Source organism: Callithrix jacchus, chromosome 12 (genome assembly GCF_049354715.1).
Source record: "Callithrix jacchus isolate 240 chromosome 12, calJac240_pri, whole genome shotgun sequence".
NCBI classification, from domain to species: domain Eukaryota; kingdom Metazoa; phylum Chordata; class Mammalia; order Primates; family Cebidae; genus Callithrix; species Callithrix jacchus.
This window is the reverse complement of record NC_133513.1, coordinates 92,679,866-92,705,435: the sequence shown is the minus strand read 5'-3', so window position 1 is coordinate 92,705,435 and position 25,570 is coordinate 92,679,866. Positions and strand designations below refer to the sequence as shown.

The 25,570-nt window shown below is 37.7% G+C and overlaps 1 protein-coding gene across 7 annotated transcripts; it reads right to left on the bottom strand.

Annotated features, from left to right (window-relative positions):
* Positions 1-243: 243 nt before the first annotated feature.
* Positions 244-25,467, bottom strand: CUTC (cutC copper transporter). Of its 7 annotated transcripts, none has more exons than XM_078346250.1 (10): positions 25,292-25,467; positions 21,746-21,817; positions 17,278-17,337; positions 13,309-13,538; positions 12,607-12,642; positions 9,654-9,787; positions 6,023-6,050; positions 3,725-3,781; positions 1,718-1,823; positions 244-748 (listed from the first exon to the last, which is right to left on the bottom strand). In XM_078346250.1, exons 3-10 carry the CDS (start codon positions 17,316-17,318, stop codon positions 634-636), a joined length of 747 nt encoding a protein of 248 aa, XP_078202376.1. In that variant the 5' UTR covers positions 17,319-17,337; positions 21,746-21,817; positions 25,292-25,467; the 3' UTR covers positions 244-633. The 7 variants fall into 7 exon arrangements, 6 of the variants coding, with proteins under 6 accessions (XP_078202376.1, XP_035124648.1, XP_035124649.1 ...); XM_035268757.3 differs by having other exon boundaries at positions 13,309-13,518; XM_035268758.2 differs by having other exon boundaries at positions 13,324-13,518.
* Between the last annotated feature and the right edge of the window lie 103 nt (positions 25,468-25,570).

Below are 25,570 nucleotides of genomic sequence, written 5' to 3'. Positions count from 1 at the left end.
ACCTAATGAATGCCAGAGACCACTTCTGTCTTTATAAGTCTAGGAACTTTGATATCCTGCTTCCCAAGTCTGGGAATTTTCACACTGCACCATTTTACTCTGTACCCTTATTATCTTGCCCAAAGCAGCATATCCAACGAGCACATAATAAAAAGAGAAAGTGAAGAAAAAAGTAAGACAGCATTTTTCCTTTCATACTTGAAGGCTACAGACTGTATTCAGTTCAAGAATAAGAGACTATACTTTAAGAGTGGAAATTTTTATTTTACAAATTAAAAAGCAAAATACTGCTACTGAATTGACCCTTAAGTCACACTGTGAATTCATACCATGCAGTTGAATTTTCCCAGTTCATCAATTAATTCCACTGAAAACAGACAAAGCTTCTGTCTGTAGAAGTACAGACCAGCTTTAACCATGATGACAATTGCTGGTAAGACTAAATTAAGGAAGTGACTCTATCTCTGTTTCAAACTCTTTTTTCTTCTTGGGTACATTCTCCGTGGCCATGTGAAACTTAAAACAAAGACTGTGACTGTCCTGGCCAGAGAAGGTTAAAGCTGTGTCACAGAGAATTGCAGATTATACTTCTACCTTCATCCTGTGATATCCGTGTCTCTCAGAGACGTCTGGCTAAACCAGGATATTCTTCGCAATAGCATTCAAAGTCCTAACTTTGGTCACATCTGCTACCTTTAGGGAATATTCTGAGCAAGAAAGTGAGACTCCCATGGCAACAGATAAATTTCTGTAATAGAAATAATAAAGGAATAATCAATCACGTTATTAAATGAGTCCTCCTACTGCCACTTCATTTTATAGACTATTTCATTATACAAGGGTAGGTCAAGTATGCTAGACTACTATATTCTCTAATTTTCATTAATTAATTAATTACTTGAAACATCTAGTAGCTGAATCCACCAGGCAGTATACTTGATTTTATATCTGGAATTGTAAAATTCCAAGGCACTTGCTTTTTTTAAAATTTAAATTACAGGTGTGCATCACCACACACAGCTAACTTTTTTTGTATTTTTAGTAGAGATGGGGTTTTGCCATATTGGCCAGGCTGCTCTCAAACTCCTGTCCTCAAGTGATCCACCAGCCTTGGCCTCCTAAAGTGCTGGGATTATAGGCTTGAGCCACCTCACCCAGCCATCTTGCTTCTTTTACATTGTATTTTTCCCAGTTTATAAACAGAAACATTCAACTACTACTAAATTATAAGAATCCTCTTAAGTATTTAAAAAATCCCACATAATAGTTATGATTTCTTAAGGTAATTTAAAAATAACTAAAAACAGAGAAAAATATGAGGGAAGACTAAGTATTCAAGGTAGGAGGGAGAAAAATAACTATGACTCTTCCATCCTTACACCATAGTTATTAACTTTGCTACAGGAAATCATACACAAATGGGCACATGTTCATAGCTGACTCATTTGAAGCTCAACTGTGAAATTTGTTTATTATAACTGGTCTAAGTTCAGCAATGCCTTTATAATGCAAGGTTCAACTATGTTCAAAAGAGCCTATTTCTTTAAGACAGGACAAGAACCATATCAGAAATGTTTTTCAACTACAAAAACAACTACAATACTTATGTAGTAGTCACAACATTCCATTGATTAATAATGTCACCATCTTTTCCTATTTCGGAGAAGGTGAAAATTAATCTCATTCTTCTTATTGGAATCACAGAATACATTTTTACCGAAACTTCATTCCTGAGTCTCTAGTAGACCGAGCAGAACAGTGGAATTCTGTGGCACCTGAACCCTCAAGGATCCTTTGTAGATTTTTGTCTGTTATACCACCTCCTGTTGGAAAAAATAAGTAACACATTAAGTAAAATAGTATTTTGCATAACATTTAATGAATAATGATTGCTTGCTTTGCTTGGAATCCCCAAACTGAATCTCTCATTGATTCAAAAATTAGTCTCTCCCTATCAAGCTAGAATGACATTAGAAAAGTGATAAAAGAGATATAGACTCTGGGGAAGTACCATTAAGGTTATAGAACATGTATGATAGAATCTTGTCTGTCCATTGGGTAACATAACAATGCTATCCCTGCTCGCCCCTCAATTAAAGCAAAATCAAATTAAAATGAAAGGTAAGTACAGGTTTGAGGAAAAAAATCTACAAAAGCACAACCTCAGAGATGTGCCTGAAAGAGAACCTCTCCTCTGTCTCTAGCCCAGGATTTAAAGAGTACACTGACTTCATTGGAAACAGAAAAATGCAAGGTATTATACAGGTTATGAGTTATGATATCAGCTTTATACTTTATTTCACAGAAGAATCTAATTCTACTTTATTAAAACTGTACCACCAAATATTTTATGATGACATTTGTTTTGATGAACAATCTTTTAAATATATATATATATAAAGAATCATATTTTGAATTGGTGCCAGATTATAAATACGAAATTGGTTTACTCATCTTTATATCCTTATCTCACTACAGGATGTATTCAATATTTTAAATATATGTACTTTGTATCTCAAGCTTTAAAGTTGCTGAAATAAACTATCTTTACACACTCTTTGTGACTCATTAACTTGTCTTTTTTTCCTTAGTGGTACAGTAATATCACTCAGCCTTAAGAAATAGAAAAAAGGCTGGGTGTGGTGGCTCACACCTGTAATCCCAACACTTTGGGAGGTGAAGTGGGAGGATCACTTGAGCTCAAGAGTTCAATACCTGAGCAACATGGTGAAACCCCATCTCTATAAAAACATACAAAAATTAGCTGAATGTGGTGGTGGGCGCTTGTAGACCCAGCAACTCAAGAAGCTAAGGGAGGAGGATCACTTGAGCCTGGGAGGCAGAGGTCGTAGTAAGCTGAGATGGCACCACTGCACTGTAGGCTGGGTGACAGAATGAGATCCTGTCTCCAAAAATGAATGAATGAAAGAAAGAAAGAAAAGGAAGGAAGAAAGGAAGAAAGGAAAGGAAGGAAAAGAAGGAAAGGAAGGAAGGAAGGAAGGAAGGAAGGAAGGAAGGAAGGAAAGAAACAAAGAGAAAACACAAAAGCTGAGTAGATTTAGACTGAAATCCTGACTTTATCACTGTAGCTCTTCACAGCTATGTGATCTCAGATAAACTACTTAAATCCACTGACCTTAATATTTTCGCCAATAAAAGAGGTAATACTGCCTACCTCATAAGCTTATTGTAAGGATTATAAGATAAATATATTATTTCCTTCTATTCCTTCTAACAAATAACAAAACATCTGTCCACTGAAACACATGTTACTCAGTTAGCAACTTAAGTACATAGGTAATACATTTTTCCAGACACAGACTAACACAGCTTTATGATTAAAAAGAACCCCACAGAACTAGTTTAATATTCTTCTCTTTATAGATGAAGAAACCAGAGCTTAAGTATGTTGTAGGCTTCATTATGCAAGTTCCTAGAGGGTAACTACCTCTTTATATTTCCCAGTGATGAATACTTATTAGGCATTCAGAATGACTTACCTAAGAGTTTACTTGATGGTATTTATTCACATGAAATTCTAATAAATTTGTTCATAAGTCTATTCTGTGAGCTCCCCAAGTAGGACTGATTATTTAATTTCTGTTTTCATAACTGTTACACAATTAGTATATAATATACATAACTGTCATATAATTAACATTTGCTTAGTAAGGTTTGTTAAAGAAATTAATCACAAATATTTTTGTATGTAACATCTTCTGACCTGAGTCAGCTTCTTGAGAAAGTAGTTTCTTGTGTAGCTTTGCATCCCAGGTAATGCCTTGCACACAGCAGGTAACAATTGCATATTAAACAAAGGTACTCTTAATGTCAACAACTGTCTAAGTATTATTTGTCAAGACTATATACATTTCGTGCTAAATGGAAAAGTATCAACACTCAGAAAGTCTTTTGAATACTCCTTGATAAACCAAAAAGGACCTCGATTTGACAGATAATATATACTTTCTATCTGTTCCTGTTTTAAGGACTTGCTACAGGTCAAAGGCTTCCTCAATATCTGACAATACCCCTTTACATAGACTTTTTTTTTTTTTTTTTTTTCTGACACAGGGGCTCGCTCTGTTGCCCAGGCTGGAGTATAGTGGTATGATGATAGCCTTTACTTCAGGGCTCCGGCTATCCTCCCACCTCAGCCAACACAGTAGGTGGGACTACAGGAGCACACTACCATGCGCAACTCATTTTTTTACTTTTTGATAAAGACAGTGTCTCACTATATTGCCCAGGCCTCTTTTAAAAAGTTATTCTTTATCTAGGTGTCACTATTTTGAACCCTGGTCGGTCTTGGCATCATTAGTAGTGAGATGATCAGACTGAATACTTTCTGATGTGATGTCATATAAGTATGCAGAATCACCCATAAGGTATTCTTATCAAAAATGTCTAAGCTATGATTTAACTTATTCAAACCTTATGATTTAACTATTAGTTTATAGGGTATACAGAGGCATGAGGAACAAGCTAAACAGTATCAAGAGGAAACAATCTGATAAACCCAGAAAGTAGGACATTTTACAGGGTAAGTAGTCCAAACTTTTCATTTTATTTTATTCTGAGATGGAGTCTTGCTCTGTCGCCCAGGCTAGAGTGCAACGGTGCAATCTCGGCTTACTGCAACATCCACCTCTCTGGTTCAAGTCATTTTCATGCCTCAGCCTCCCAAGTAGTTGGGATTACAGGCACACACCACCATGCCTGGCTAATTTTTCTATTTTTAGTAGAGACAAGGTTTCACCATGTTGGCCAGGCTGGTCTTGAACTCCTGACCTCAGGTGATCTGCCTGCCTTGGGCTCCCAAATTGCTGGTGTGAGCCACCGGGCCCAGCCCAAACTTTGTAAATGTAACTTTTTTAAAAGCAAGAAAAATAAAAGGAAAAACGTCTATATTAAAGATATTTTAAAATACAATAGAGCTGGGCATGGCAGTGTGCAACTAGTCCCAGCTATTTGGGAGGCTGAGGTGGAAGGATAGCTTGAGGCTAAGAGTTCAAGTTCAGCCTGGCCAACATAGTAAGACCTCATCTCTAAAAACAAACAAACAAAAGATAACCAAAAATGTAATGCTTGTTTCTTGACTGGATCCTACTTTGAACATATCAGCTATAAAAACCATTGTGGGGACAACTGGAGAAAGTTGAGTATTAAATGTTTATTTTGATAGGTGTGACAATGGACTGTGGTTATCATAAAATCCCACCCTTTTTAGAGATGTTTAAAGATAAAATATTATGATGCTTTCAATTTAACTTTCATAAAATACTCAGGATAGAAAAAGATGGGACAAATTTGGCAAAATGTTAAATCTAGGGAACAAGCATATGAGTATTCATAATGCTATTTTCTACTTTTTTATATGTTTGAGAAACTTAATAAAAAGAAAAATTAAGATCGTCTTTATATTTGTCTCACTCTTCTAGGTTGTATTGTTTAATTCTAATTCTTTAGAAACTGCTCCAACTGTTCATTTCTAGTTAGCCATTATGAACTTAACTAATCTTACGGTTATCATCAGGATCACATTCAATTCTGGTTACAAGAAATAATTTGGCAATCAGAGATTTTCAGGAACTGAGAGAGTATTATATTTTACCTAAGAATGTTGCCTAAAGTTTTGCTTAAACCTGTTCATTAGGACATTTGTCTCAAACACAGTATAGCAGCATCAAATTTGATGTGCCTCACCAGAGACGAACATCTAAATTCATAAAATTCTATATAATGGGAGAGCAAATATGGAGAAACCACAATCTCTATCTGCTTCCTTATCTGCTCCTCTTCGAGCTAATCCCTATTAGAACATTTTCCTTCTTATCTAAATTTTTAAATTCAAGCACAGATCTCCCAGTCTTAAGTATTTTAATCAAGCTATATATTCTCTCTGAAGATTATGTACTAATATGTAATGTACTAATACTCTCTCTCACATTTTCCTGCCTCGTTTGCTCTTCTTCCACTACAGTTCAGTGTTATGCTAGTGAATTGATAGATAAATAAATACCTGGCATTACCACAATCCTGCCTTTTGCCTGAAAAAAGAAAAAAAAATAAATTTTAATATCTTTCTCTTGAATGGGATAATAAGGCAGTGAGAATAGAAACATGAGTCAGAATATATTAAATTTTTAAAATTACTATAAATGCTTAATTTTCACTAGACCTTCTCTATTCCTTTGGGATCTTGGACAAGTAAAATGTCCAGCATAATAAATTTGTCCCTAGAAAGTTATCTTTTCGGAAAAGTCACTTTCTCCCAGTAAGTGCCATTTTCTCCCTTCCCTTCACCTATTAAAATGGTATATAAGCCCCCAATTCTAAATCATATTTCTTTGTGAACATCTGTATGTACTGATATATATATATATATGTACTTATGTATGTGATAAAATCTGTTTTTGCTCCTGCTATTCTGCCTTCAGTCGTTTTAATTTGTAGGCCCCAAATAACAAACCCTGAGGATAGAAGAAAAGTTTTTCCGCCCTGACATGGTGAATAAGAGAAAGTTCCTACTCACATGGAGCTTACACATTCAAGGCAGACGAGACAATACACAGGTATACTTATACAATAAAATTCCAGGTAGCAATAAGTATAACAAAGAAAAAATAAAGCAAGGTAATGAAAGCGAGTGAAAGAGGGGAGTGGATATTTCACAGAATTTAGTAATTGTTAAAGAAATAAGTGGAACAAGGATGCTTCATATTCTCAAATGATATGAACAAAGCATCCTTAAAACAAAACACTGACTACCTAAAAAGCTGAAATCACTGCAGAATGGAAAAAAGTCACATTTGCCCGTTTCTTCCAAATCAAGGCTTTCCAAAACAGAGAGAAATAATATTTTTAAAGAAATAAATTCTGGCCGGGCGCGGTGGCTCACGCCTGTAATCCCAGCACTTTGGGAGGCCGAGGTGGGCAGATCACGAGGTCAAGAGATCTAGACCATCCTGGCCAACATGGTGAAACCCGTCTTTATTAAAAACAAACAAACAAACAAACAAAAAAATAGCTGGGCGTGGTGGCACGTGCCTGTGGTCCCAGCTACTCGGGAGGCTGAGGCAGAAGAATCACTTGAACCCAGGAGGCAGAGGTTGCAATGAGCCGAGATTGCGCCACTGCACTCCAGCCTGGCAACAGAGCAAGACTCCGTCTCAAAAAAAAAAAAAAAAAAAAAAAAAAAGAAATAAACTCTATCATTTCTTTTTGCCTTCCACACAATATTATTTAGAAGTATATGCTTACCTAAGACTATCAAAGTGATTTAATAACATAGAGCAATTACTAAGTGTCAGATTTAATAATACAGAACAATTACTAAGTGCTATAACCTGAAGAAATTCCTCCTAGTTATTCTAGGAGGTAGGTGCCATTATTATCCTAACTTTACAGAAGAGCAAGTTGAGGTTTAGAATGGTCAAGTAATGTGTCCATGGTCACTACTACTAAGTGTCAAAGCCAGGGCTTAAACACAGACTGTCTAATCACAAAGCCTATGCTTTAACTAGTATGTTACACTGTCAGGTAGTGACTTCAGTAAAGTTAATGTATGAGAATATTTGAGTAGTTCTTCCTACTAACCAATGATTAACATACAAATACACACACACACACAAACACACACACACTGAACTATTGCAATTATATCTTATTCTTTACTCCTTAGTGAGTAACCTATTAAAACTGGAAAACGAATTCATCAGCTCTTCTAAAACACTTTAGGCCTTCCAGCTGCACCAGGAAAATAAATACTTTAATAACGTTTTCAAGGCTCTGGATATCATTATCTCCACATTCAATATTCCGTCCATTCCTCAGTATTTTAAGTTATGCTTGCTTTTGTTTATAGCCTTTGCTTATACTATTTCTTCTGTATGAAACAATTCCTCCAACACCCAACTTCACCCTCACTCCCCACTGCCCCAACTTTTACACAGATAACTCTCAAACATCCTTCAAATGAGTATAACACTGCAGTCTGAATATCTTTTCTTCTGGGAAGCTTCCTCTAATTATTGCCAACCTTCATTTCCCTAAATTTGGGGTTAATTCCTCTCCGATGTATTCCTACAGTACCTTTTAAAAATAGAGCTCTATTAAAATTGCCTGCTCTATTAGAAGTGCCTGTTCTACACTAAATGGTAAGGGCAGTGACTACACACAGACACTTGCCCCTTGGTTACTACCACAGTATGAATGTCCTGCATCTAATATATATGTTTAATAAATGTTTGTCAAACCATTACAACCCAGAATAGCAAAGTCACGTTGGCTCTTTGGGAGAAATTTCTGAAAATTATTTTCGTGGCTATAAAAAGTGAAAATAACAAGATGTCTACACAGGAACATTAATACTATTATTAATAATAGCAGCAATACAATGAAATAGTATACAGCAATGAAGATGAATGAAATATAGTCACATTCAACAGCATGGATAATTCCCACTGGTTTGCTATTGAGCCAAGGAAGCTAGACATAAATACTACATATGATTTTATTTAAATTAAATAAAATTCAAAAACTGGCAAGTCTAATCTATGATAGTATTAATCAGGAAAGTGGTTATTTTGGGGGACTAGGGAGGCACAGTTTTGCAAGATGGAAGAGGCAGGACTTCAGAGGTGCTAGTAATGTTTTCTTTCTTGACCTTCATGGGAAAGAATAATTAAAAGGTATGTTTGCTTCCTGATAATCCAAAAAAAAAAAAAAAAGCAGCAATAATAGAAACTAACATTATTAAGACCTACTATATACCAACCACTGTGCTAAGCCTCTTACATATCTCATCTCTAGCAATCTTCTGAGAAACTCTACAAAAGAAGTATTAAACTTATCTCAGTTTCACACAGGGGAAACAGAGGCATAAAGATTAACCTACTCAACTCAACATCACATAGCAAGTGTCAAACCTGAGTCTCAAACACATGACTCTCTTATCTCAAAGCCTATATTCACTAATTTATAATGCCTCTGGACTGATGTCAGAAAAACACAGACATACTATAATTATAAAGTCACCCTCTGAGTGTTCTACAAATGATGCCAGCTTACCAGGAGAACTCATAAAAGAGAAACATATATTTCCTTTTTTATTGACAGATAGGAAGAAATAAGACTATAATTTTAGTTTTGGAATTTATCTCCAGATGATAATTTCATATTGGATCCCCTGAATATACACGGGCTGTATAATGAAAAGATGTGGCTTAAAACTACAATGCTGGCTGGGTGCAGTGGCTCATACCTGTAATCTCAGCACTTTGGGAGGCCAAGATTGGCAGAAGGCTTGAGCCCAAGAGTTCAAGACCAGCCTGGGCAACATAGCAAGACTTTGTATCTAAACTAAGAAATGTAACTGTAATGCCAATGGGAGAGGAAAGGTAAAATCTGCTCTGCTTATCCAAGTTAGATCAGATCTCTAGGCACTATTGATGTGTAATTTGATATTAAAAGCCTTGATTATTAAAAAGGCTCATGTGAAAGAAGTAAGAATGATACACATTATTGCCTACTTGTTCTTTCCTACAGAGTAACCACAAAGTCAGTAATATATAGTATTACAAACTGGCTAAACAGAATGTCAGGAGTAACCACAACAGAGTCTTAGGGGAAAAAAAAGAAATTCCATGTACCTGCTCTATGAGTCGCTTTATTAGGGGTAGCCCTTCTAATGCTGAACTGTCACATCCACTGGTCAACACTCGTTCAAATCCCAAGGTTAAGAGGGTCTCCAGAGCTGCCATTGGATCATGAACCATGTCAAAGGCTGAAATAAATAAAATTGATGTGAATTCCGAACAGATATCCTTTAATGCACTGCTTCCCAAAATGTAGCTTACATGCAGTGGCAGGCTGGACCTAGCTTGTGTGGCTTACAAAGGCCAATTATTAAACACTCAATAATTCTGTAAGTCAGATTGTTAACCTACTGGCAGCCTGAAATTAATGAAGGTAGGGCCAGGTGTCGTGGCTCATGCCTATAATCCTGGCACTTTGGGAGGTGGGCAGATCACTTGAGCCCAGGAGTTTGAGACCAGCCTGGGCAACATGGCAAGATCCCATATCTACAATACAAAAATCAGCCAGGCATGGTGGTGTGCACCTATAGTCCCAGCTACTTGAGAGGCTGAGATGGGAGGATCACTGCCTAGGGACTTGAGGTTGCAGTGAGCTGAGATTGCACCGTTGCACCCAAGCCTGGACGACACAGCAAGACCCTGTCTCAAAAGAAAAATAGAAATTAATTTTAAAAAATTAGTGAAGGTAGAGTATTTAAACCACAGAAATTTTAAAATGCTACAAATCAGGGCTCTTTTTTCTAAGAGCAAGTTTATCAGCACACCACAGTCTGCATACCACCACTGTGCACGATGATTTTAATAATGGTACACATTTAAAGAGGTATATTTATTTAAATGCAGATAAGAAAGGAAACGTTTTCAATTTACAGTAGTTATGAAAGTTTCTATTGAAAATAACTTAAGTTTTTTTTCACATCTTTTTAAGCTCGGGGATACAAGTGCAGGTTTGTTATACAGGTAAACCCATGTCTTGGGAGTTTGTTGTACAGATTATTTCATCACCCAGGTATTAAGCCTAGTACCCATTAGTTATTTTTCCTGATCCTCTCTGTCTACCTACCCTCTACCCTCTAAAAGGCCCTAGTGTGTGTTGTCCCCCTCTATGTGTCCATGTGTTCTCACCTTTTAGCTCCCACTTATAAGTCAGAACATGTGGTATCTGGTTTTCTGTTCTTGTGTTCATTTACTAAGAATAATGGTCTCCAGCTCCATCTATGCCTCTGCAAAGGACATAATCTTGTTCTTTTTTATGGGTGCATACTTAAGATTTTATTTAAAGAAAATCATTAAATAAATGTGCACAGGTAGCACTCATATATGGTAAAATTTTAAATGTGATAAGCAGGTGAGTCCAATTTAAGAAACTGCTCTAAGGCTTCAGAAAAACTGGACTAGGTAGAATGAAACACTGTACTCAGCAGTTCTAGAAAAAGCCTTGGCTCACATTCTCATTACTGACTAATAGTTTGGACTAATCTATTAACCCCACATACTCAAGGTTCACAGCATAAGGATAGCTGTTTTCAACAACTATATGAAGTTTCAATTCCATCCTACTTTCTAAGAGACTTCTACCCTCCTCAGAGCCCTCAAAGAGTAAAGTGGTACCAGGAAACCGAAAACAGAAAACCTCCTTCTGCTTTGGTTCTCACATCGCTACATGATATAGAAGTTCTAACCTGTGGTGGATTAGGTGGTAGTGGTCCTCTGAGATAGACCCCTTCATTTCACCCTTTAGTGTATGTAGGCAACTAAATCTACCACAGAGGATCTACCTGTTTCGGTGGCAGTCTCACCACTATAACAATATTATTATGCTACATCATTAAATACATGAGTGAAAAAAATGTGGAACCCAAAAATTCTACAAATTTTGAAAATAGGAAAATATTTTTGCTAAACCTATTGGAATAAAGAAAAGAATAGAAATTTGAAGTAAAAATTTTTTTTTTACTGTAGACTTCTTTTCATGTGCAATGGCAGTACTCTCTGAAGGCAAAATAGACATTTGTTCTTCTGTTTAACCAAGATGTAGCCAAAGGACATAGAAATTATAACTACCTGATTTTTTGGCTGGGTGCGGTGGCTCACACCTGTAATCCTAGCACTTTGGGAGGCCAAAGTAGGTGGATCATGAGGTCAGGAGTCCAAGACCAGCCTGGCTAAGATGGTGAAACTCTGTCTCTACTAAAAATACAAAAATTAGCCAGGGGTAGAAGCTGAGGCAGAGAACTGCTTGAACCCAGGAGGTGGAGATTGCAGTAAACCAAGATTGTGCCACTGCATTACAGCCTGGGCAACAGAGCAAGATTGCATCTCAAAAAAAAAAAAAAGAAAAGAAAAGAAATTAAAACTAACTGATTTTTTATAGGAAGTATTTCTTTATAAGAAACTGTCACATTAAAAAATCATTGTGACGCAGATAAACTATAATGAAAAACAATTTGTATATCATAGTGGACATCTGTTATATTAGACATCGTCTGTTTCTCCTTTCTCCCTTCCTAATAATATCCAATTTTTCTCCAGATCCCCAACTTTCCCTTCCCTTAGGAAGTTTATATCTGTGAAACTTCAAGTCACTGCTAACCCTAGGGATAATTTTGCCTGGCTTAAGATAGGTAGTACATTTCATTTCACCAGCGACAATGATTTATTCTTTTGGGGTTGCACATGACCTAATACAATCTTAGTTAAAATGAATCTCAGGATTCTTGCTTGGAATGCTGTGATAGGTACACGCACTTGAAGGCAATACTTATTCCATCCCTCTCTCTATTACATCCCACCACCACCATCCACTTTTAACAACTTTTCATAACCAAGGCTTCAAATTTTCTAGAAATTGCACATCTCTACTTTTATAACTTCTAGTCCCAGAATCTAAAAAAACCAGTTGGTAACCTTGGAGCACTACAGAATTGTGTTCCCAAAGGTAGGGGCAGTTATTGAAATCAGAAAACTAACACTGTTCAATAGAACTTCTAAAATGAAAATGACTCACCTCGGTGGAAAGTGACTGGCAGAGGACGGCAAATAGCTATAAAAAGAAAGTCACATAACAACATGAATGAAGATGCCATCACTGATTACTACATACAGAATTCTCCATGTTAGCTGAAACTTTTTAATAACTTCTCCTAACAAAAGAGTAAACACATAATAATAAAATGGCAGCCTTAAAAATTCAAATGTCTTATCTTTCCACAAATCTCTGATTTTTACATAAAAAATGGTTATGCCTTAGCACCAAATGAAAATAATTTAAACTGATAACCATAAAGACAGCATTACATCTATTACATGCCCTTCTGAGGACATTTAAGAAATACTTTGGCCTAGTAATATAGGTAGTTTGCTTCTGTCCTCTTCACATGTGCCAACTTGGTGGTCCATTCATCAGCTATAATAGCTTTTGAAGTTCTTGGTGCAGTAATTAAAAGAACCATGGTAAATTTCCCTTAAATTTCTACTCTATGAGAACAGTAGCAGAACCTAATCTATAGCAATTAAGGTGAGTTAAGAAGGCTTTGCCATACATACACCCCCCCCAAACCTCTAAATAACTACTATTTGAAATACTTAGGTTAGTATCAGTGCCTGTAGCTATGACTGCAAAGTCAGTTTTGTGATGATATTTTTCTATATTGGGAGCATAAATACAATTATCATTAGAGGCTTTTAGGTCCTAGATACAAATTCTTACCCATAAGGGACATACACAGCTCTTTGTCAATGTGTCCATCTTCAGTTAATGCCCCAAATACCAAACCATCAGCACCATAAAGCTTGGCAAGACGAATGTCAGCCTTCATCACCTCAATTTCACGATCTGAATACAAAAAATCACCTCCACGTGGCCGAATCATCACAAAAACTGGGATCTGAACACTCTGCTTCACTACTTGAAGGACACCTACAAGAAAAGAAAGCAGACTAAAATTATGTGAGCTAAAAGCTTAAGGAAGCCAATGGTATATTATTGGTCATTTATATTTGCTCTTGTATATTACCTCCAAAAGAAAAAGGTAGAGTTGACTAAGGAAACTAGAGAAAGACAGCTCTAAAAGGAAGGAGGACACTGAGAAGAAAAATGTATATATGGTAGAAGGTAAGTAATAGCAAAGGGTTAAAAAGAACAATTTTGAAAACAGAAGATACTATAATTTAAAAGCACTTGTCAGTTGACTCAACAAAAATCCTTATGACTCAGAACCCTTTTATTGGTATGTGACATTTGAAAGTGCAATAACTACCAGGCTCAATGTTCTGCCAGTACATTATTCCCCAAGATTCAATTTCTTCTTTCTAATTCATTACAGTTCTATTTAAAACCTACTAGAGAGATGGTTAAATAGCTTCCAAGTTCATATTCCTTTAACAGACAAAGAGATTTAGCAAAACCTTTTTTTTTTGAACAAGATATGTGAAAAGGAGCAAAGTTCTACTTGTGATTTTATGTAGAGATCTATGCATAAAAGCACCTAACCATGCCATAATATGTGGCTAGCTCATAAACCATCAATAATATAAGGCTGTGACAACCTCCATCAGTTGTTTACCCAGCATGATTTCCTTTTTTCTTGCTAAAAGAACCCCAATTTTGCATAGAATAGCAGTTGTCCAATAAGAAGCAATGAATTATAGTTGGTGTTATAAAAACAGATTGTACTCAAATTTACAGACATGCTCTAGGGATTTTAGAATGGCCAGAAATGCCCTCTTTTAGTGGGAAGATTCCAAAAGGCTGTTGCAGATACAAACCTTTTACATTAAATTATGCTATTATCTACCACAGAGTAGCATAACTTAGGAGACCAAAATTCATATAGGGACTTCTGCTTTTGGCCAAGACAGAGTAACAGTGACTGGATTTACCTTCCCACCAATAACAATAATAATTAAAATTTTAAAAAGACAAAATATATGACACAGTGGTTTGCAACACTGGACAGTGAAGGGCAATGATCCTTGAAAGTGGTAAACAATGAAGTCAATAAGTCAATTCTGATTGACCCAATTTACTGCCTTGAGAATTTCTAAGCCAAAGCACAGGGATGGGGGACCTACATGGAAACAAAAGAATTCCCTGAGACAAAGCTGAGAGTTCAGGAAGACTGAAGTAGCTAGAGTTTGTAGGAGAGGGTACAGGGATGACAGAAAGACAACACTGGAGTAGCAAAAACTAAATGGTTATAAAAGGGTATTTTTTTTTTTAAAGCTAGACTTGGTATGGTGGCTCATGCCTGTAATCCCAGTGCTCTGGGAGGATGAGACAGTGGATTGCCTGAGCCAAGGAGTTCAAAATCAGTCTGGGTAACACGGTGGGATCCCATCTCTACCAAAACAAACAAACCAAAAAATTTAGCTGGACGTGGTGACACATGCCTATAATCCTAGCTACTTGGGAGGTTAAGGGAGGACAATTGCTTGAGCTCAGGAGTTTAAAGCTGTAGTGAGCTACGGTCACGCCGCTTCAGTCAAGCCTGGACAACAGGGTGAGACCCTGTCAAAAGAGAAGGGAGGGGAGGGGAGGGGAAGGGAAGAAAGGAAGGAAAAATAAAGAAAGAAAGAAAAGAAAAGAGAGAGAGGGAAAGGAAAGGAGAAAAAGGAAAAGAAGGAAGAAATAGAAGAAAGGAAGGAAGATAACTCTGGAGGTCTGCAGAGAACCTCCTTTAATATTCAGCTGAGTACTGACTGGTGCATGCATGCAAAGAAACTATGCAAGACCTGGGACAGAACCACTAAAAAGGATTAGCAATAATGTGCCTGTCATTCATACCAAGCTGGGAATAATGCCTGTTCCACCAGCCAGCCAGGAAAATTTCAAGATTCATGGGCACTGGGTAGAGTACACAGAAGAATCCTGACTCAGTAATAATAATTAGTTCTGTATTAACCACTGCCCCAGACTTGCCCAACAAATCTTTTTTTTTGAGACGGAGTTTCCTTCTTGTTTCCCAGGCTGGAGTGCAATGGTGCGATCTCGGCTCACCGCAACCTCTGCCTCCTGGGTTCAGGCAATTCTCCTGCCTCAGCCTCCTGAGTAGCTGGGATTACAGGCATGCACCACCATGCCCAGCTAATTTTGTGTATTTTTAGTAGAGACGGGGTTTCACCATGTTGACCAGGATGGTCTCGATCTCTTGACCTCATGATCCACCCACCTCGGCCTCCCAAAATGCTGGGATTACAGGCGTAAGCCACTGTGCCCGGCCCGCCCCACAAATCTTAAAAGCAAGACCCAAAAGTGATCAAACTGTTTCGGAACATTTGTAGGAATTCAAGAATGTCTAGTAACCAATAAAGTAAAATTCATAATGTCTTGCATCTAATAAAAAATTACCAGGCAAGAAAATAAGATATATTCTTAGGTGATAAATCAAATGAAACAAACCCAGAACTGATGCAGATGTTAGAATTAGCAGACAAGGTCATTATAACAGCTATTATAACTTTATTCCATATGTTCAAAAAAGTTAAGAGACATCAGAGATATTAAAAAAAACTCAAATTTCTAAAGATGAAAACTACAATGTATGAGAAGAAAATATACTAGGTGAGACTAATAGCAGATTAGATAGTGCAGAAGAAATGGTCAGTAACCTCAAGAACAAAACAATAGGAGCTATGCAAAATGAAATACAGAAAGGAGATTTTTTAAAATAGAGAAGCTCACCAGTGACTTTTGGGACAATTTCAAGCAGTCTAATTTTAAATATAACTGAAGTCTCTGAAGGAGGGAGTGGAGAACACTACATGCTAAAAATTGTCCAAATGTGATGCAAAGTATAAATGCACAGGTCCAAGAAACAAGAAAAAAACTATACTCAGGTACAGCATTAGAAAATTTTTTAAAACCAGTAGTAAAGAAAAAATCTTAAAAGTAGGCAGAAAAATGAGACATATTACACAGAGAAAAATAAAGATATGGTTGATAGTAGATCTTTTTGTCACAAACAAAACAAGCAAAAAGACAATGGAAAAACATTTTCAAAGAAAAAAACCTGTCAACCTAGAATTCTATACCCAGCAAAAATACCTTTCAAAAATAAAGGAGAAAGCTATTTTAGACATCTAAAAGCTGAAAGAATGCATCACTAGTATACTTGTTAACAACAAAAAGTTAAAGGAAGTACTTCAGGCAGAATGAAAATGAAACCAGATAGAAATAAGGGATCTACACAAGGAATGAAGAACACCAGAAATATGGGTGCATATGGGTAAATACATGATTGTTTTCTTATTATTTAAATCTCTTATTTAATAAAAGATAAGTGACCTTTCAAACAAAAATAACAATATAGCATGGAGTTTTTGATATATGTATAAGTAAAATGTATGACAACAATAGCACAAAGACCAGGAGGGGATTTCAATATACTGAGGAAGCCAGCATGGAAACATTTTTAAAAAGCCTAATCCTTGATGTTACTGCAGAGCAGCTGAACCAGTATTAACAATTACCTACCTACCTTTCAGTTTTTCAATGTGAGAAAGAAATGTGTTTGATCAAATCTTTGATTTTGTTTTTTACAACCATAAACATTTCTGATACAACATCCATAACATAGTTAACATGGCATTAGTAAAGGACCCCAGTGAAACTGATTATAAATTGCTTCCAGGCTCTATGAACTCGAATCAGAAAATCTGTGAAAAAATGGACACTTACCCATGCTGGGTGTAGTTCCTCCCTCTGATAAACCAGAACATAATTCAATCCGATCAGCACCTGTAATATAAATGCATTGCTCAACACATTTTTAAAAAATTAGCTCTTATTAAACAGCAACCTGTTTATACATATTTTTTCCATATATATAACAGTCTTATAAATAATCTCAGAGAAATCAAATTATAAAACTAGAGTAAAACTGTTTTTAACTCAATTATACTCTGCAGCCACATTGTGTTACTGATACTCAAACTTAAGAGTTAATTATCTCAATGTAGTTTTGATTTGCATTTCTCTAATGACCAGTGATGATGAGCATCTTTTCATATGTTTGTTGGCCTCATGTATGTCTTCTTTGGTAAAGTGTCTGTTCATATCCTTTGCCCACTTTTGAATGGGCTTGTTTTTTTCTTGTAAATCTGTTTTAGTTCTTTGTAGATTCTGGATATCAGCCCTTTGTCAGATGGGTAAACTGCAAAAATTTTTTCCCATTCTGTTGGTTGCCTATTCACTCTAATGACTGTTTCTTTTGCCGTGCAGAAGCTGTGGAGTTTGATTAGGTCCGATACCATCTCACACCAATTAGAATGGCGATCATTAAAAAATCTGGAGACAACAGATGCTGGAGAGGATGTGGAGAAAAAGGAACACTTTTACACTGCTGGTGGGAGTGTAAATTAGTTCAACCATTGTGGAAGACAGTGTGGTGATTCCTCAAGGACCTAGAAATAGAAATTCCATTTGACCCAGCAATCCCATTACTGGGTATATATCCAAAGGATTATAAATCGTTCTACTATAAGGACACATGCACGCGAATGTTCATTGCAGCACTGTTTACAACAGCAAAGACCTGGAACCAACCCAAATGCCCATGGATGATAGACTGGACAGGGGAAATGTGGCACATATACACCATGGAATATTATACAACCATCAAAAACGATGAGTTTGTGTCCTTTATAGGGACATGGATGAACCTGGAGAACATTATTCTCAACAAACTGACACAAGAACAGAAAATGAAACACCGCATGTTCTCACTCATAGGCAGGTGTCGAACAATGAGAACACATGGACACAGGGAGGGGAGCACTACACACTGGGGTCTGTTGAGGGAAATAGGGGAGGGACAGCGGGCGGTGGGGAGTTGGGGAGAGACAGCATGGGGAGAAATGCCAGATATAGGTGAAGGGGAGGAAGGCAGCAAATCACACTGCCACGTGTGTACCTATCTATGCAACTATCTTGCATGTTCTTCACATGTACACCAAAACCTAAAATGCAATTAAAAAAAAAAAAGAGTTAATTAAAGTTAAGCTAGTTCTCTTAAAATTTTGTATTATAGGGTTGCCTCTTTATGTACAAGAAAGTAACAAAGAATAAAAACATTTCTTAAAACTGACTACAATAGTGAAATACTGATTCTTTGGTGATAAGAAAATAACATAATCTTTTCCAAAAGGGTCTTTAGTATTCTAAGCTTTAAAAAACACAATGCTACTTTTGAGTAGCTAAACCAAGATAATTTCAAGAATAAGAAAATGCTGAAAGCAAAAGAATTATTGGGCTACCAAGGTCACATCAAAAGATCTCAGGAACCAGTCTGAAGAAGTTCTCACTAGCCAAAGGCAGAACATTTTTTCCATCAATAAGCAGAATAACTACAATGGATTAAAATGCATTATTCTAAAAATTATGACAAATAAGAGAAAAGAAGCAAGCATTTATTCTGCCTTTCTTGTACAAACTGAACTTCTCCATAACCAAACAGATGATGAGGGAAAGTTCTTTACAGAAGTATTCTAGTTCATAAGTGAAAAATAAATGTCACAATTTTGCAACTCCTATTAAAATATGGATTGCTAAATTTATTAGGTGAAAGCTGACAGAAAACCTTAAGGACAGACTAGGCTGGCAATACCTGAACAACTCCCTCATCAATCTTAATATCACAAAAACAGAAAAAACCCAACATGTTATGTCCTCCTGATGCGAAGCAACAGGAAGTACATAATGTTACCTATAAAGAAGTTTTCAAAACTGAAATCTGAATCTGATTAGGCCTCTGGGCTAACTATCTTTACAGGAAATACAGTGGTCAGAGGACTATGTTAAATGACACCACACATATAATTAGCAAAATTGAGACTATGGGATACTGTAAAAGATGAATATCACAGTTGCTTTAACAAATCATAAGAAAGTAAACAAAGAAAACAGCAGGAGAAACTTAAAGATTTAAAGAGACTTAAGAGGCATATAAAACAAAGTATTTGGGTCTTGATTCAGAGAACTGTACACACACACACACACACACACACACATACACACACACGCACACACACATGCAAACACACATGCATGCACACATCCACCCCTGTATGAGTCAACTGGAGAAATCTGAAAACTGACTGGGTTATTTGATAATATTAAAAAATGATTTTTTTAAAAGGTGTGTTAGTGATAACTGTGGTGTTTCTTCTTTAAAAGGGACCTTATCTTAAACAATATACATTCATAGGCTAAGCACGGTGGTTCACGCCTGTAATCCAAGCACTTCAGGAGGCCAAGGTGGGCAGATCACAAGGTCAGGAGTTCAAGATCAGCCTGGGCAACAAGGTGAAACCCCGACTCTACTATAATACAAAAAAAATTAGCTGGGCATGGTGGCAGGTGGCTGTAATCCCAGCTACTTGGGAGGCTGAGGTGGGAGAATCACTTGAACCCAGAAGGCAGATGTTGCAGAGATTATGCTACTGCACTCCAGCTTGGGCAACAAAGCAGGCAGAGGTTGCAGAGATTATGCTACTGTGCTCCAGCTTGGGCAACAAAGTGAGACTCTGTCTCCAAAATATGTGTGTGTGTGTGTACACATATATATATATATGTGTGTTATGTGTACACACACACATTAATTCCACATTATTTATGGATTTCTTATATATGGATACATACTAGGCCTTTGAAAACAATAAAGAACTGAAACAATGAAAAAAGACTCCTTATTTTTAGAGACACACACTGAAATATTTAAAATGAAATAACGCGAAGTCTGGGATTTGCTTCAGAGTAAGCTGAGGATAGGAGAGGAAGGTAGTACTATAGATCGGGGGTCAGCAAACTATGACCTGCAGGCCACAGGCACACACCTTGTTTTTGCCCTGGCCTGTAAACTAAAATGTTTTTGTATTCGTTTTGAGAAACAACAGCTTTATTGACATAAAATTCACATCATGTAAATCATCCATTTAAAGTGTACAATTTAGTACTCTTTAGTATTTAGTATATACACAGTTTTGCAACCATCTCCACAAGTAATTTTAGAACATTTTCACCACCCCCAAAACAATCCTACACCCTTTATCAGTCACCTACCCTTCTCATGCCTCTCAGCCCTAAGGAACTATTAAACTACTTTCTATGTATATAAACTTGCCTATTTTAGGCACTTCACATAAATGGAAACATATGTTTTATTTTCTTTCACTGGATTTTTGCTAAAGCAAGAACTTTTACTTTTTTGTTTTTTTTAGATAAGATCTGGCTCTGTCGCCTACATTAGAATGCAGGTGTGTGACTGGCCTCAACCTCTGCCTCCTGGGCTCAAGTGATCCTCCCACCTTAGCCTCCTGAGTAGCTGGGACTACAGGTGCTCACTATGCCTGGCTAATGTTTCCTTTTTTTTTTGTAGAAGCAGGGCTTGGCCCTTTTGCCCAGGCTGGTGGTCTGAAACTGCTGGGCTCAAGCAATTCACCCACCCCAGCCTTCCAAAGTGCTGGGATTACAAATGTAAGCCAAAGGACCCAGACAAGTTTTACATTTTCAAAAGATTTAAAAATAAAGTGACAAAGATCAAATGTGTTCAGCGGAGCTGAAAATATGTATACTATGTGGCTCTTCACAGAAAAAGTTTGTCGCCCCCTGAAATAAATGAAAAACTGGCCATGTGATGAAAATGGGTGAAGATTAGTGATGCGTACCTGGGGTTTACCTTATTTGCTGTACTTTTGTGTATGCTTATAATAAAATTAAAAAAAAATTTTTCTGAACCTGAGATGATGGAAAAGTCTGTGCTTCCTATTAAAACGAGTTCAGAGTACAACAGAAATTTTGAGGTAAAAATAGATAATGTTCAAAAGTAAAAAAGGTAATAAAATTCCTCATGAAGTCTCTGAAGTCATCTTTAAGTCAATGGTTTAAAAAAATTAAAATTTTGCTAAGTTCAACAAAAAAAATGAAGTCAGTGAGTAAGCACTATTGTCCACACTTGACTTCAAATGTGACCCACTTGGGAAGAGGAAGGGAGGGACATAATTTTCCAGTAGGATTTCTAATTGGTTGTTTCTGAAAGCATTATGAGGATCCTTAGAGATCACAAGGTCTTCTGAGATAAGTTCCCAGGATTAATTTTCAGACTTTTAAAAGGGTAGCCAACTGTCATTCATTCTCTAATTTCTCTTACCTCCTCTTTCTGCATTCACAGCTGACTCCACTGAATCAACACAGACTTCCATTAGAAATCCATTTGCTGCTCCTAAAATACATGGAGAACAAAGAGAGTTCATAAAGGTTCTATCTATCCAGACCAATTTACCACAAATAGTTTACATTTTGCTGCCAAAATGCAAATGTTCAATAATAGGTAAATAGATAAGTACACTAGCGCCCATGAATGCAATAAAATACCACATTAATTATTGAATTGATGCCTCTAGACTCAAATAGGTACACACACATATATATAAGAAATTATACTGGGAAAATGTACATTAAATGCCAAATTAATCTTCCTATAACATAGACCTCATCATCACATTCCAGCTAAGATTTTTACAATGCATCTCAATGCCTGCAGAATATATTTAAACTTCTTTATAAGGAATATATGTTTAAAAGTAGGACAGACTTCAACTCCATGTCTCACCAACTATTTATTGTGTGATCCTAGATTAGTTATCTATAAAACAAGGTAGATTTTAATATCTACCTCAGAGTAGTGAGGATTAAATGGGATAATGCATGTAAAGTGTATAGTCTCAAGAAACAAAAAATATTAGCTATTTGGCTGGGCATGGTGGCTCATGGCTGTAATCCCAGCACTTTTGGAGGCTGAGGCAAGTGGATCACATGAGGCAGGAACTGGAGACCAGCCTGGCCAACATGGTAAAACCCCATTTCTACTAAAAATACAAAAATTAACAAGGCATGGTGGTGTGTGCCTGTAATCCCAGTTACTTGGGAGGCTGAGACAGGAGAATCACTTGAACCTGGGAGGCAGAGGTTGCAGTGAGCCGAAATTACGTCACTGCACTCCAGCCTGGGTGACAGAGCAAGACTCGATGTCATTCCTTCTTATGTCTCCAGATCTCCCCAGTCCCTCCTCAATGCCTTCTCCTCCACCCAGAATTCCTTGTGGCTTCATCTTTGAATAAAATCTCCCAAGGAATATTTCCATGATTTTTATTCTCTCCCAAAGTACAATATTTTATGTCCTTCTTTTGAACTCATTTAACTCTTCGTGAGTTATAAAACCCCAATTGTTCCTCCTTAAAACATGAATTACTTTCTACCATTTATTATTTATGCAAATAAATGTCTGATCACTTTTACTTGACTTAGAGTGCCTTAGTTTTTGTTTTGTTTTTTAATACAGAGTCTTGCTCTGTCACCCAGGCTGGAGTGCAGTGGCATGATTTTGGCTCACTGCAACCTCCATCTCCCAAGCTCAAGCAATTCTTGTGCTTCAGCCTCCTCAGTAGGTGGGACTACAGGTATATGCCAGTAGACCTGATTAATTTTTGTATTTCATGTAGAGATGGGGTTTCGCCATGTTGCCCAGGCTGGTCTCAAACTCTTGGACTCAAGCGATCCACCAGCCTCAGCCTCCCAAAGTGCTGGGATGACATGTGTGAGCCACCACGCCTGGTCTCCTAAGTAAGGTATTCATGTGAGAAATCTTTATTATCACCCATACCAAGAACAGTATCTACCATGGTACAGAATAATCAAATATTACTAAAGTCTGAATAATTATAACTTCATAAATATTAATGTATTTCTATTACAAAATGTGATGTAAACAGAGTTTTGAGTTTTTTCTGTAAGCATAAAATTAAAAAAAAATTAAAACAATGCACACTTCATGCAATGAGACCTAATAGAATGTTTCTCAAATACTGGTAATGGTCAATCCTGGTGGGGTGTGATTTGAAATTATTTTTATTTTCTTTTTACTTTTCTTTATTGCTTTTTTCCTACCCAATATTGCTTTTATAATTTAAAAAATGAATTTTTACTTTGAGAAACAAACAAAACAAAAACCTATCATCTGCTAACATCAAACTGCAACTGCCCATTTAAGACTATCAGTTCCAAACTGAAAGAGTAAAGCGTCCATCTATGCTCTTAACCAACAGCACTGCACTGTTAACTCCATGAGTTTCCTGATAGCTACCAGACCAGCTGTCAGATCAGTGGCACTGGCCCATGCTGCAGGGGGACTATTTGCTTCACACAAGAAAGAACCCCAGCCAGAAGATGGAGAGATGTACAAAAACGGCTATGACAGAAGGCAGAATAGGCAGTTGTCCCAAGCAACAAAGTTATAGAGACCAAAGGAGAAGCAGCAGCAGTTCTCAAAGTGTAGCAGTCCAGGTAGCTTTGGGGGCCTCTGAGACTCTTTCAGAGTCTGTACGGTAACAACCATTTTCATAATAATACTAAGACTTTATTTGCCTTTTTCATTCTGATCTCTCACAAGAGGCGTTTTATTTTTTTACTTCTTTTGAGACTGAGTCTCACTCTGTCACCCAAGATGGTGTGCAGTGGCAGGATCTCAGTTCACTGCAACCTCCATGAAGAGGCGTTTTCAAGAGGCTACTTGACACGTTAGACTGAAACAAGCAACGGGTATGAGAATCCAGCTGTCTTCCAATAAAACATATTGAAGAAACTTGCAAAAATATAAAATTTGCCATTCTTTTGCTATTTTGTTGTTTAGGAACATTTCTTTTTCATAAAAAATGTTATGTCAACATGTAATGGGTTTACTATGGTTATTTTCTAATCAATCAATATTTTAAAATTTTATTTATTTTTTTGAGACGGAGTCTTGCTCTGTCATCCAGGCTGGAGTGCAGTGGTACGATCTCGGCTCTGCCTCCTGGGTTTAAGTGATTGTCCTGCCTCAGCCTCCCGAGTAGCTGGGATTACAGGCATGTGCTACCACACCCCGCTAATTTTTACACGTTTAGTAGAGACGGGTTTCACCATGTTGGCCAGGCTGGTCTCGAACTCCTGAGTTCAGGTGATACGCCCACCTTAGCCTCCTAAAGAAAAATTTGTTTTAATTTCTAATACAGTCAAAATCGATAGATGTAATCCATATAAAGAAAAGATCTGTGAGGATCTCGATAACTTTTAGGAAGGTAAAGGAGTACTGAGATAAAAGTTTGGAGGATCCAAGAGTTCACAGAGGAAGAGGAGGGACTTGCCAAATTCTCTGGCACCAAGGAAGAACTCGGGACTTGGAGCAGCCACAAGCTCGGCCACTTGGTAGCTGCGTGGTTTTGGGGATAAGCCCGGTCTCTGCCGTGGCAACTACAGGTAACTGCAGGTTAGGAACTGGGCTCCACGCTCGACAATTAACCATCCCAGCGGGGTACCGGCTGCTGGTGCCAGGTGAGGGGATGGATACTGGCATCCTCGAGTGGTGACAGAAAAAACATGAAGCTGAAGTTAACCAACTCGCACAAGGTCGCACGGCCGTTAAGTCGGGACCCTGGAACTCGAACCATGGCTTCACGGCTGAGCCATTCTCGCTACCTGCACCTCGTCACGCCCTCGGTTTTCACATCTTTAAAGCCTCAAAGATAGAAGGTGCCGCCCACGGGATTAGAAGGAGCTGAGGAAACGACTCCAGGGCAAATCACCACTGACCACCACTCCCGCCAGCCCGTCCCGGGGAGCCGAGTCGGCCGACCATCCCCTCCCCCGCCACCATCCGCACCGGCCTTCCCGGACGGTATCCGCGCCCGTTTCCGCTCAGAGGAGGCCCCCTGCCTCTTCATACTCCACGCGTTCCTCCTTCGTGCGCCTGCAGTTTGCACTAGGAGTTTGGGCTCCGGAGCGCAGGAGCAGAGAAGCGCGTCAACAGCTGCGCGCTACTCTGCGCGCGGCCCCGACGCCTACGCCCCAGCAGCCCCCGCGAAAGCCGAGTCGCGGAGCGCAGACGCAGTTACTGTTTGCCCCAGTCCCGGAGAAGGCAGGGCTCCCGCTATCCGACCCG

Excerpts from the sequence above, each read along its gene's own strand:
- CUTC (XM_035268757.3), bottom strand. The coding sequence starts at position 25,352 with ATGAAGAGGCAGGGGGCCTCCTCTGAGCGGAAACGGGCGCGGATACCG. Across the intron at positions 12,643-13,308 it reads GCTGTGTATGTCCCTTATGG|CTATTTGCCGTCCTCTGCCA; the intron begins GTAAGAATTTGT and ends TTCTTTTTATAG. Across the intron at positions 749-1,717 it reads GACTCAGGAATGAAGTTTCG|AAATTTATCTGTTGCCATGG; the intron begins GTAAAAATGTAT and ends TTTCTATTACAG.